The 13,050-nt window shown below is 49.1% G+C and overlaps 2 protein-coding genes across 2 annotated transcripts; both read right to left on the bottom strand.

The window, feature by feature from the left end:
- Positions 1-334: 334 nt before the first annotated feature.
- LOC124686445 (GDSL esterase/lipase At3g09930-like) lies at positions 335-1,736 on the bottom strand. Its single transcript, XM_047220391.1, has 4 exons — positions 1,427-1,736; positions 1,049-1,335; positions 653-929; positions 335-528 (listed from the first exon to the last, which is right to left on the bottom strand). Exons 1-4 carry the CDS (start codon positions 1,734-1,736, stop codon positions 335-337), a joined length of 1,068 nt encoding a protein of 355 aa, XP_047076347.1.
- Positions 1,737-7,596: 5,860 nt separating this feature from the next.
- Positions 7,597-9,029, bottom strand: LOC124686444 (GDSL esterase/lipase At5g03600-like). Its single transcript, XM_047220390.1, has 4 exons — positions 8,720-9,029; positions 8,341-8,627; positions 7,958-8,234; positions 7,597-7,832 (listed from the first exon to the last, which is right to left on the bottom strand). The coding sequence occupies exons 1-4, from the start codon at positions 9,027-9,029 to the stop codon at positions 7,597-7,599; spliced, it is 1,110 nt and encodes a 369-aa protein (XP_047076346.1).
- Between the last annotated feature and the right edge of the window lie 4,021 nt (positions 9,030-13,050).

Raw genomic sequence — 13,050 nt, 5'->3', positions numbered from 1 at the left:
GAGCAATCTGAACCATTGGAATGTTTTAGTTTGAAGGGGGGAGGGGGAGGTGTACGGAAGCGGGCCTCGAACATATATTTTGTTGTACACGTGACCATGAACCCAAAAAAAATCACAAAAGGAAGAAGACGAAGTCATGTAAATAATAAACATATTGACTTTAGATACAAGAAAACCCATAGGCTAGCTTTAAATATATACTCCAAACTAAGTAAGCTGCAATCCTAGGAAAACAATTAGAGATGTTGAGCTTGCATCGGTAGCTCTATGAATATCATGGAATCTATCTAGTTTTGATCTACAAACTCTCTCAAGGGCTTTTCCAATTGCTTCATCACTGCCTCCCACCCTGTATGCGTCGGGTGCAGTGCATGTCATCCCAGTAGAAAAATTTATTGGACTTGTCGCACACACTGTACAAAGGCTCCGAGGAATCACCTTGTTGCCCGCAGTAACCATTTGAATCAAAACTTTCGCAGCATGGCGAAAGCTTGCGCTTGAATTGTTTAGATAGCTCCTGACCTTTACCTGCATGCACATAAATAAAAGAAATTCAAACGAAGCTCAAGCACACAGTCAAATCCATCTACATATCCGAAATCTTGTAAATAATACTTTGGGCACTTGTGGATGGATGCATGTATGTACATACCTGGGGCGGTATCTACAATATTACTGAAGGCGGTGTAGATGTCGGCAACGTGGATATTTTTCTTGCCCTCCATCGTTTGTTTGAGGTTGCTGTTATGGACAGATGCACCCAAATTTCCGAAGACATCACACGCGGTGTAGTTGTTGGTCCGTGTTTGCAAAGGCGTGCATCCGACGGGGTGCAGGTTGTTGACGACAACCTTTGTCACCCCTAGCTTCTGCAACTGCTCCACGTTGGCTGCAATCTCCTTTGTCACCCTCCCAATATAAGCATTGATCTGCATATATACATGAAAATTAGAAATTAAGATGCACAGGCAAAATAATTGTTCCTTTCAAAAGAAAAAATTATTAAAAATTTATGTATGCATGCTTTGATCTGTTGCTAGATACTCACATCGTTAGGGTTACTTAGGCCAATGGTGCTGGAGCTTCCGTAGTAGTCGTTGCCGGAGACGGCCACGAGGGCCACTGAGCGACTCAGCTGCTGCTCTGAGATGATCCCGTCCTTGACCATCTTCCTGAAAATGTCGACCTGCTTGGCAAGGGTGGGGACTTTGTGCGTCGACGAGCCATCCAACACGCCAGCGCCAGCATAAGCGAAGGTCATGCCAGAAGGGTCGCAGGTTTTCTCCGCCGTCAGAGCATGCGCCGGAGGTGCTTCCTCGAGCCCCAAGATCGTTGCTGCAAGTACGTTGAATTAAAGCAACAAGTTATGACACATGTACCAGGCATTACATGAGTGAGTATCTGAGTATGAAATTATAATGCTTACCAATGAAATCTGATTGGATTTGGTAGTTGGAGAAGCGGCCAGATGGAGTATTTGGTCGCGGGTTTTCATCGGCGTCAACGTAGGAGGAGCCGTAGGGGTAGGCCCATTGCCGCGACATTTGGGTGACGGGGTCGGTTAGCGGGTGGTTCCCGTTGTCGGCGAAGTCATCCCCGAAGACGAAGAAGCTGTAGCTCGACAACTTCTTCTGAGGATAGCCGCCGGCAGGGGCAGGCCGGGCCTCCGCGCCATTGGGGCTTAGAACAAGGACGAGGAGGAGGACCAGACCGAGCACGGCCGGAAGTAGCTTCATGCCTCCGGTGCTTGTACTTCGAAGTAGCCGCGCCCTGGCGAGACGCGAGGATCCTCGAATTTGCTGGTCGGCAACCGAAAAGGTCGAAATCAGGAACACGAGCTAAGCTTATCTGCTGCGATGCGCTCCTCTCTTCTCTTCTATTTATGGAACAGCAACGTGAAGCTCAAACGCCAGGAAAACAATTAAACAAGTCGTAAACGGAGTCGCGGTCTCGCTCGGACTCAGAAAAATCAAGTTTGACGTGCGTACAGTGTCGGGGACGGAGTCACAGATACGCGCCACGTATGTACAGCACAGTCGGAGACGAAGTTCACTAGCCAGGTCAAAGTGTCCTCATTGCATATGGTGGACCCTTCGGGCTTTCTCCTTTTTTTTTTTTTTTTGAATTTTGGGCTTTCTCCTTTGAACTTGTTCTTAAACCGATAACAAGGCAAAAAAAAAAAAAGATGATAGGGGTTACTCTGGAAAAAACGTTTCGCTCCGCGTCGCTCCCCGCGGGCGACCGGGGCGAACCCTAGCCTCACCCCGCGCCCCGCCCTCCCTCCTCCTCTCCTCCCCGCCGCCGCCGGCGAGCGCCGCCGGGCAAAGCCCACGTGGTGCCGGCGGCGGCGGGCCCTTCCTCACCCGCGCGCGGCTCTGCGCGGGGCAGATGCGGCCGGTGGCGGTGCGCTTCAGGGTGTCCGGGATTCGGTCCGGCGACGGTGCGGCAAGGCATGGCGGCGGCGGCTCATGGCGAAGGCGGTGGCGGCGTGGCGCTAGCCAGGGCAGGTGGCGGAGCGCGGCGACGGAGGGGGCAGGCTGGCGGCGCGGCGCAGGATGGGGCAGTTGGACCCCGATCTGGGCCTTGCGGGCACTGTCCATGGCCAGGCGGGCCTGGGCAGGGCCACCACCGGTGGGGCACCCTCCGGGTTGCACTGCGGCTGGATCTAGGTTTGGGCCAGGTGGGCCCAGATCTGGCGGCCCGGGCAGCTCTGCGTTCGTCCCCTATCTTGCTCGGGCGGGTCGTCGGATGTTCTTGCTGGCGTTCAAAGGCGAATTCTTGGATGCCGACAAAGTGACGGGCTTGATCGGCGGTATGGTGGCGTCGGTTACGGTGCAACTATGTCCCCGGGCGTTGCGGCGGGGGTGCTCCTTTGCAGCGGTGTGCGGCCTCGGTTGGGGCCGTCTTGCGAGGAGTGAGGTCGCGGTGATGCCGCTCTTGGCGTTTGCCTAACACATGGTGGTCTGCCGGTGGCAGCATGGGTTGGCTCGGCACAGAGCTGCAGTTGGATGTCATCGGCGACGTGGGCATAGCAACGCGGTAGCACGTCTAATGGGGCCTGTTCCGGGCCTGGCAGGCGGTCGGGCCTGATCTAGGCCTAATTGGTAGTGCTACCACGTCCGGACGGTGGGCACCTTGTGTGCTGGAGGGCGGATCCCCTCCCCTAACTAGCGCTGGCCCTGATGTCTGTTAGCTATGGTGTTGGCCTGCCCTGTCCAATCCGTCTGCGTTGCCGCGTGGTGGCTAGGTCATGGGCTCGAGCTCGTGGGATGCCGGGGCGGCGGCCCCGCGCACTGCACGGTTGGCTCTACGGGGGGCAACGTTGCGGTGGTGGTGGTCCCACTCTTCGGTCATTCGGATGGCGTGGAGCGAGCGACGGGTGTTCCTGGGGTTGGCGGCGCTTCGGCTTTGGTAGCTCCCAGATCTTGTTTCGGAAACCTACCTCGGTGGCTACGGGCGGCTAAGTTCTCCGGGCGTGGTGTGAGGATGCTTCCGGGAGAAAGCTCAGCGCCTCGGCGCCAGCGACGGCGATGCCTGCGGGTGTTGCAACCCTCTTGGGGGCGTCGTTGTGGGCATCCTCCCTGCTGGACGGCTCCGGGTGAAAACCTAGACCTTGCGGTCTCGACGACGGCGGCGTATGCGTCGTTACCCTCTTGGGGGCGCCGTTGTGGAGCTCCGTTGCAACTCGGGCCGTTTTCAATGTCGCCGCAAGTTTTGGTTTTCGTGTTCTTTTTTGTTTATTCTTGATCTGCTTTGTAAGAGGTTCTCCTCACCACCTTGTATCGGTTCGGCCGTTGCGGCTTTATTTATAAAGCGGGGCGAAAGCCTATTTCGAGGAACAAGGCAAAAAAAAGTTTTTTTTTCATTAATCAAGAAGAGAAATGTTTCCAATTCTGTTAACAATCAATACTCCCTATATTTATAGTAACAAATAATATATGGTAGAGATACATAAGCTATTTTTAACAATTACAAAATATTTAAGTCAAAACGAAAGGAACAAATCTTTCAGGTCTTCAAACTCTTTTTTTCTTTCATAACATAATCTTGTATTTTTCTGAATGTAGCCAAAGGTAGATACAAAGCAAGGTTTTTCCTTAATTTTAATTTGAGCCGCAATGATAAGACTACATCCTGCTCGCAATCATTGGACTAGTCAATTAATATTGGCAAGAGTACCAACACTATATGATAGAGAAAAATAACCGAATAACCTGATTAGCGTCGCTGAAGAGCCAAGAGGACGAATCATCATTGTAAAGAACCTAACAACCGGGACTAATATTGTGAGGATAATCCGTCTCGCGACAACTACAAGAAAAGATCCAAACTTGATCTGGCGAAGCAAACTCTAAAGGATCATAATCTTTCAAGATCCCTACTGACGTCGGGAATAAGATATGAAGATGAGAAATGTTTCCAGTTAATTAGCAGAAACAAGACAGAAATGGATACAACTAGGGCCATGCCTGGTCGAGCACCGCTACACAACATAGTGGTGTCAATTGCCCGCTACAATACCGCTACACAGCATATAGTGGTGGATCTGCAAACTTATGGAAGTCTGGGCAAACGTAGAATTTTTTCGGACAACTTACATTCAGTTAAACTCTAATTTTATTTGATTCAATACTTGTACAGAAGTAGCGAAAGCTCAAGTTCGTGAACACTTTGGTCCTGTTTGACACGATTTGAAGTGTGCTCACCGGAATAGCCTAAGAAAACACACTTGTAGAGCACGAAGCTATTTTTTGATCGGTTGTGGCATATAGATTATGGTAGCATAAGCACCCAAAAACACACAAATGATCATAAGAGGGGTGTACACCGTAGAAACGGTAATGGGCGTGTGGTGAGAGATGGTGCAGGATGGTCGAAGGTTAAGGAGGTTTGTTGAGGTTTGGAGGGCTTCTACCCAAAAAGTGGAGGGTAAAATTCGCTTTGGATTAGGAGGGTGCGAATTATGTAATTTGTGGTGCCCAAACTACATCCAACTTTGCCATTTTGAGGGGAGGTGTGAGGGCAGGAGAGACGGAAGGAAACACACCGTGAGAGGGAAATAAATCATGCAAAGTACTAGTAAGAAATTCTCCATCGTTGTCACATTGCAAGCATTGTATAGTGACATGAAATTGAGTGATCAAAACTAACAATAGGAGATGTCCACAAGTCTCAATGTATGAGTTGGAATGCAACGGAGCTATGGGATGTGCATGTGAGAAAGGGAGTGCAAGGTTGGAGTCTTGGAGATCAAGTTGACATTCCTCACAAAGTGGTGAGCGACTATTGGTATCATTATTAAATGTTTCAAGAAAATCTAATTGTAAATGAGAAATTTAAGATTTGCTAGCATTCCCAAGTTATTTATGCCTGAAGTTGTTGATAGTAACGAAGAATGTCGCACATGAAGGTGTCTTGGAGCCGAATAAGGGGTATAGATCGCCGTCACTATTAATTGGAACAAAGAAGAAGGGTCTTCGCAGCTAGGTTCTTCTCTGAAAAACTAAAAGGATCAAATTCAATTGAGACAAAGTTATCACGAGCAAATTGACAAACCGAGATTAAATTTTTAACCAACTGAGAAGAGACTAGAACATTTTGTAAGTAAAGAGGAAGATACAATATTTAGATAGACCCTAGAGCAATGATGGTATTTATCTTGATCATCAAAAACTTTAGGTGTGGGCGTGCGATTAGGACAAATTAGGTATGTAGAGTAGTCGATTGTACCACATGGAAACTTCAAGTTGGTGAATTTCTATGTCCTAATATTCCACGGGCAGCTTTTTGAGTTGCCATACGGCCAATTGGTTTCATGGTTTCATTTGGACTTATGTGACGTATAGGTAAAGAAACTATCGGTTTAAATTAATTGGTGCAACTTAGGAGTATATTTACATTGGACAAGTGTATGGCATCATCAATTAATTTGATCCGAGAGATTTTTTTCTTGGCAACTACAATAGAGTAATATTTAATTTGTAAATAGTTTTCTTTGTGAACAAAAATTTCAAAAAAATGTTGAACATATAGGTTTCTGGTCCACCCCCTCCCTAAAACTCTAACATATCAAGAACTGAGGTCGCTCTATACCAGTTTATTATTAAGCATAAAAAGGGAAACAGAGGCTAACAACGACACAAATGCCTCACCTTATTCTCCGGTGAACCCACCATAAAGATGAATTCACTTGTCCACTAAGGGCTGCCAAACCTTCACAAGATTGTGGCACAACTCCACAACTTCATAGAGGCTCCCAACAACACCTAAAGATTTGTACAACACCAAGCAAGCCCTCAAGATGCTCTCTTCACAAGGGTCTCGACTATCCACTATGAAGACCTAGGGTTACAAGTTCCACAATAGAACCAAGAGGAAATTCAAATCCCTTTGGTCAAAGGGTATATTTGGCCCTCCTCCTTCGATTACCTAAAGATGGGGTGAATTGGCTACATAGGGAGAACCACCAACTTGAAACTCTAGAGTAATGGAGGATATAGAAAACCCACGACCTGAAGACCTACCCCTTGGGGAAGAAAAGGGTGGCTATTTATAGCCATCCTCGGATTTCTGGCCGTTGCACAATCACATGGCTGCATGTGGAGGTTTCTTGGATCCGAAGAAGGGGTATAGGTCACCATCACTATTGGAGCGAAGAAGAAGGGTCTTGGTGGCTAGGTCCTTCACGGAAAATTAAAAGGATCATATTTAATTGAGACATAGTTATCATGAGTAAATTGATGAACCGAGATTAAGTTTTTGACTATATGTGAAGAGGGCTAGAACATTTTGTAAGTAGAGAAGAAGAGAGGATATTTGCACAAAACCTACAGCAATGATGGGTTTAGCTTGGTCATCAACAACGTTAGGTGCATGCGTGGGATTAGGACAAATCACACGCGAGTGTGCCACCGGGGAACTTTAAGTATTGGTGAATTTCTATATTTCTGCTAATGTTCCAGGTGCAGCTTTTTGAGTTGCCATATGGCCAATTGGTTCATGGTCTCATTTGGGCTCATAGGCCTAATAGGTAAAAAAAAGTAAAACCCCTTACGCCCAAATTAATTCACACTACTTAGGAGTATACTTATATTGGACAAGTATATGGTTTCCTCTACTAATTTGAGCCGGGAGAGATTTTTTTTTTCTTGGCAACTATAGTCGAGTAGTATTCATTATGTGAATATTTTTATTTATGGTCATTTTTTTTAAAAAACTAAAACATATAGGTTTCGGGTATATCACCCTCCCAAGACATACCAGGAGCTCAGAATGTCTCATACCACTTTGTAATTAAGCTTGCGAAGGGGTAAAGAGCGATCTCAACCATTGATATGTTTGAGTTTGAAGGGGAAGGAGGAGGTGTACCGAAGTGGGCCTCCAACATATATTTGGTGTACACGTCACCATGAACCCACAAAAAATCACAAAAGAAGACGAAGTCACGTAAATAATGAACATATTGACTTCAGATACAAGAAAACCCATAGCCTAGCTTTAAATATATACTCCAAACTAAGTAAGCTGCAATCCTAGAAAAACAATTAGAACATGTTGAGCTTGCATCGGTAGCTCTACGAATATCATGGAACCTATCTAGTCTTGAACAACAAACTCTCTCAAGGGCTTTTCCAATTGCTTCATCACTGCCTCCCACCCTGCATGTGTCGGGTGCATGTCATCCCAGTAGAAAAACTTATTGGACTTGTCGCACACAGTGTAGAGAAGCTCCGAGGAATCGCCTTGTTGTCCGCAGTAACCATTTGAATCAAAACTTTCGCAGCACGGCGAAAGCTTACGCTTGAATTGTTTAGATAGCTCCTGGCCTTTACCTGCGTGTACATAAATAAAAGAAAGTTTAAAGGCAGCGCAAACATACATTCAAATCCATCTATATATCTGAAATATTATAAATAATACTTTGGGCACTTGTGCATGCATGCATGTATGTACATACCTGGGGCTGTATCCACAATATTACTGAAGGCGGTGTAGAGGTCGGCAACGTGGACATTTTTCTTGCCCTCCATCGTTTGTTTTAGGTTACTGTTATGGACGGATGCACCCAAATTTTCAAAGACGTCGCACGTGGTGTAGTTGTTGGTCCGTGTTTGCAATGGCGTGCATCCGACGGGGTGCAGGTTGTTGACGACAACCTTTGTCACCCCTAGCTTCTGCAATTGCTCCACGTTGGCTGCAATCTCCTTCGTCACCTTCCCAATATAAGCATTGATCTGCATATATATACATGAAAAGTTAGCTCAGTAATTAAGATGCACAGACAAAATTGTTATTTAAAATCTATGAATGTATGCTTGTGATCTGTTGCTAGCTACTCACATCGTTGGGGGTGCTGAGGCCAATGGTGCTGGAGCTCCCGTGGTAGTCGTTGCCGGATATAGCGACGAGGGCAACGGAGCGACTGAGTTGCTGCTGTGTAATGGTCCCATCCTTGACCATCTTCCTGAAAGTGTCGACCTGCTTGGCAAGGGTGGGGACATTGTGCGTCGATGAGCTATCCAAGACGCCAGCGCCAGCATAAGCGAAGGTCATGCCGGACGGGTCGCAGGTTTTCTCCGCCGTTAGAGCATGCGCCGGAGGTGCTTCCTCGAGCCCCAAGATCGTTGCTGCAGGTACGTAGAAATAAAGCAACACGCGGTGTTATTTATGATGCACGTAACATCACATGAGTGAGTCTAAGTGAGATTACAGTACTTACCGATGAAATCTGATTGGATTTGGTAGTTGGAGAAGTGTCCCGATGGAGTATTTGGTCGCGGGTTTCCATCGGCGTCGACATACGAGGAGCCGTAAGGGTAGGCCCATTGCCGCGACATCTGGGTGACGGGGTCGGTTAGCGGGAGGTTCCCGTTGTCGGCGAAGTCATCCCCGAAGACGAAGAAGCTGTAGCTCGACAACTTCTTCTGAGGATGGCCGCCGGCAGGTGCAGGCCGGGCCTCCGCGCCATTGGGGCTTAGAACAAGGACGACGACGAGGAGGAGGCCGAGGACGGCCGGACGAAGCTTCATGCCTCCGTTGTTTCGAAGGCGGATCGCCGAACTGCTTTCTGTGGTAGGTAGCCGCGCGCTGGCCGCCTGGCCCGAGTCGAGGGTCCTCGAATTTGCTGGTCGGGAACGGAAAAGGTCGAAATCAGGAACTCGAGCTAGCTTGTCTTCTTCGATCGATGCGCTCCTCTCTTCTATTTATGGATCCAGCAACGCAAAGCTCAAACACCAGGAAGGTGAAGTCGTAAACGGACTCGCGTTATCGGTCGGAATCGGAAACCATAGCTAGACGTGCGTACAGTATCGGGCACGGAGTCACAGATACGTGCCAGGGATGTACAGCACAGTCGGAGACGGATTTCACTAGCCAAGCAGACAACCCTCGTTGCATACGGTGGACCCTTGGGGCGTTCTCCTTCGAACTCGTTCAAACCGATTAGGCGATGAGAAGGCAAAAAACGTTTATTTGTTAATCAAGAAGAGAAATGTTTCCAGTTAATTAACAAACACCAGAAGAAAATCGATACAACTAGTGCCACGCCCGCTCGAACACCGCTACACAGCATAATGGTGGATCTGCAAACTTATTACTTATGGAAGTCTGGCCAAACGTAGATGTTTTTCGGACAAATTACATTCAATTAAGCCCAAATTTTATTTGATTCAGTATCAATACTTGTCCAGATTAAGTACAGAAGTAGGGAAATCTCAAGTTCGTGAACATTTTGGTCCTGTTTGACACGAACTGAAGTATCAGCGTGGCTGCTCGCAGTGTGATGTCACAAGTTTTTTTTTTCTTCTTCTATGGGCGGATTTTTTTTTAAGAATACATTTTTTTGTTATTTCTAGAAATAATATTCGGTTTCAAACTTTGTCACAAATAATACACTATCGGGGGACACGTACCCCGATTAGAAGAAATCGGGAACAGCAAACCCGATTGGAGGTAGTCGGGGTAAGCTACCCGAATTCTGCTCATTCTCTGCGCCGATCTGTACGACTGAAACCTATCGGGAAACTCTTAACCGAGTGGTGCTAGTCGGGATGGCCTAACCCGATTAGCCATGTCCCTGCCATGCATGCCTCACATCACTCTGCCATGCATGCCTCACTCTGAATTTAGCGAGTCCATTGCTGCCATGCAGCAGCTCTACAACGTGTACATGCTATTTTGGATTCAGTTCCTTGCTGCGAGAAAGTTAGCAAATAAACAGTTTACGTATTTTTGGCCACCAGATCATAAATTGACGATCCAGATCAGGGCATCTCCAACGGGGCGGCGCATTTCAGACGCCTAAAATATCCGTGCGCCTCCGTTTGCATCGGTCCAAATGGTTGAATTACCCAACGGCACGCCGCATTTTTCAGTTTTGCATTTTTTTCAACATAAAAACATAATTTACATAGTAAAGAAAAGGAAAATATAAAATATAAAAACTAACGCCTGTGCCTACTCGTCGTCGTTGTCGTCGAGCACGACGAAATTCGGTATCGGCCACAGCCAGTTGGCAACCGGCGGAACATACACCGGTCCCGCCGGCGGTGGAGCTAGAGAAGCCCACGCCACTTGTGGAGGCGGAGGTGGAGCAGCCCACGCCGGTTGTGGAGGTGGAGGTGGAGGTGGAGCAGCCCACGCCAGTGGTTGAGGTGGACGTGGAGCCGCCCAAGGATTATACGCTGGAGGTGGAGGTTGAGTCGGAGGCGGCGGTTGCGGGGCCGAGTTCTGGAGCGCCTATCGTAGGGCCTCTTCCTCCGTGAGGCCCGACGTCATGATGCTAGTGGCGTACCGGGGCAGCAGCGCCGGCACCGGTCGGTCCACCTCCGAGACGAGGACGCCGAGCCTCTCGATCTCGTCGTCGGTCATCGTCGCTGGGAAGTTGAACTTCCGGCCCTCTGCCATGGCCGCCTTCCATTCGTAGAAAATGCAGGCGATGAAGTCGTCGTTGTCTTCCTTGGCCTCCACGTTGTGGTAGGCCAGTGCGTCGCAGTCCTCATCTTAGTCGTCGTCCTGCGGAGGCGCCGACGGCTGACGTGTTCTACGACGAGGCAGCGGTGGCCACTCAAACGGGAAGTCCCGGTCGCCGAGGAAGCCCGCCTGCCTCCTCGGATCGTCCTCGGTCTCGCGCCATGTGTGCAAGCTATTGGAGTCGACGGCGAAGGCGGGATCGGCGCGGTGGTCAGGCGGCGGGTCCCGCCGCCTGCGCCGGATCTCGGCGCTCCTCTCTGGCTCGCGCAAAGGCACGAGCGGGACATGCACCCGGAGGTGGATGAGCCGCCAGCCGCCCAGCCGCCGCCAGGAAGGTGCACGCCCCCCCAGCGGTGGCACGACGTCCAGCTCCAGTGCATGAGCCGCGACACGTCGACGGGCAGCGGCACCCTGTTCGTCCGCTCCGCCTTCTTGGTGCCGCTTCCGGAAGCCTCGGAGTCGCGCTTCTTCTTGCCCGTGGTTATCCGGTGTCGCGTGGCGGTGAGACGTGGGAGTGGAGGTGTCGATGGTGTGGACAATGGTAGGGACGATGCCGGTCGAATTTTAAAGGCCGAGCACGCGTGGGATACGGTGTCATTGATGGCGGCGTAGAAGCCCAGCCGCCGCCCGCCAGTGCGCGTGCAGAAGAGGTAGCCGCGACATTGATGGTGAAGGTTGCGGCGCAGACGCGGACGCGGAAGCGATAACCGCTGAAGCGGCGGCCGAATCGATGCGCTTGATATTATCCTATGGCTCGTTGCTAGGTGGGCCCATTGGAAAAGCGAGCGGTCACTTGGTGCGTCCGCGCAGCGTCCGCCGCGACGCATCCCAGACACAAATATGCGCCGCTTTTGCATCTTCGCGAACGACCCGATCACTATACGTCGCTCCGCCGGAACAAGGTGCAGGTCCATTTTTCGATCGGGCGAATACAAAGATCGCTCAATGTTTTCTGCAACATTACTTCTGCAAATAGTGTTTTGACATCACTTCAGCCAAACCAAGGCCATCACAGGCAGGAGCAGTAAACAGCTCCATGCAAGTAGCTGACTCGGGGTAGTTGGCCCCGATTTCAGATTTCACAGCCGCAGAAGCCCGACAACATATGGTGGATGAGTATCGACGCAGTACTCGGGGTGTGTTACCCCGATATATTTTAATCGGGGTACTAGTTCCCGATAGTGTATTATTTGTGGAAAAAAATTAAATCGGGTATTATTTCTGGAAATAAAGGAAAAAACTATATTATTTTAAAAAAATCGCGCGAGTAGGATGTTCCAATAAACTATATTACATCAGTAAGGAGTATAGAAATAGCATAAAGATGATTTAAAGTTTTTTTAACTGAAAAACACTGCTTATATTACTTTCGAAAACACAGAAACATTGTTTGCGATTACATCAATGATAAATTCAGGTGGATATTCCTTCCACAATTGGGGATCATCCACCGCCTCCCTAGCTACAACGTGAGCTGCAAAATTAGACTCCCTAGAGCAGTGTTCAAAGATTACATATGTTGAAGTGTTCTCTCTGTATAGCTGTATATGAGATGTACGTATGCCTGTACAAAACGGCACGACCTAGTCCTTAGGATAGCTAGATAAGGCTTAGCGCCAGAATAGCGAGAGTGGCTTGGCCACCAACGGCACGATCTCATGCACGATCGCATGCCCCTGTATATATATGTGTGTTTCTGTAATGCGAAGACAGTGATTGTGTGCCATTATTCAGTTTGGTATCAGAGCTCCAGTTCTCTCTTCGTCCCCTCCCCTCTCTCTCAATGGCGGACTCCGACGGTGAGGCCACACCTTCTCGACACCTTGCTAACACCTCCGTGCAGCTCCTTCCCTCTCCCACAACCACGGACGGCATCGACATCACCCGCTTCATCAAGTTCAAACTCGACGCGGAGGTCGGGAACTACAACAACTGGAGCAACTTCTTCCTCTTCGTCCTCTCCAAGTTCAACGCCCATGATCATGTTGAAGAGGAGACGGATCCACACCTCACCGACGCAGAGTGGCGCTCCGCCGACATCGACATCATCCTATGGATCTACGCCACGATCTCTGACGA

The sequence above is a fragment of the Lolium rigidum genome, chromosome 2 (assembly GCF_022539505.1).
Source record: "Lolium rigidum isolate FL_2022 chromosome 2, APGP_CSIRO_Lrig_0.1, whole genome shotgun sequence".
Taxonomy (NCBI): Eukaryota; Viridiplantae; Streptophyta; class Magnoliopsida; order Poales; family Poaceae; genus Lolium; species Lolium rigidum.
Note: the sequence above shows the minus strand (reverse complement) of the source record. Positions and strands in the feature narration are given on the sequence as shown.

Coding starts and splice junctions, on each gene's coding strand:
- LOC124686445 (XM_047220391.1), bottom strand. CDS start 1,736: ATGAAGCTACTTCCGGCCGTGCTCGGTCTGGTCCTCCTCCTCGTCCTT. Junction 930..1,048: donor GCCTAAGTAACCCTAACGAT/GTGAGTATCTAG, acceptor GTATATATGCAG/ATCAATGCTTATATTGGGAG. Junction 529..652: donor TATTGTAGATACCGCCCCAG/GTATGTACATAC, acceptor ATGTGCATGCAG/GTAAAGGTCAGGAGCTATCT.
- LOC124686444 (XM_047220390.1), bottom strand. CDS start 9,029: ATGAAGCTTCGTCCGGCCGTCCTCGGCCTCCTCCTCGTCGTCGTCCTT. Junction 8,235..8,340: donor GCCTCAGCACCCCCAACGAT/GTGAGTAGCTAG, acceptor ATATATATGCAG/ATCAATGCTTATATTGGGAA. Junction 7,833..7,957: donor TATTGTGGATACAGCCCCAG/GTATGTACATAC, acceptor ATGTACACGCAG/GTAAAGGCCAGGAGCTATCT.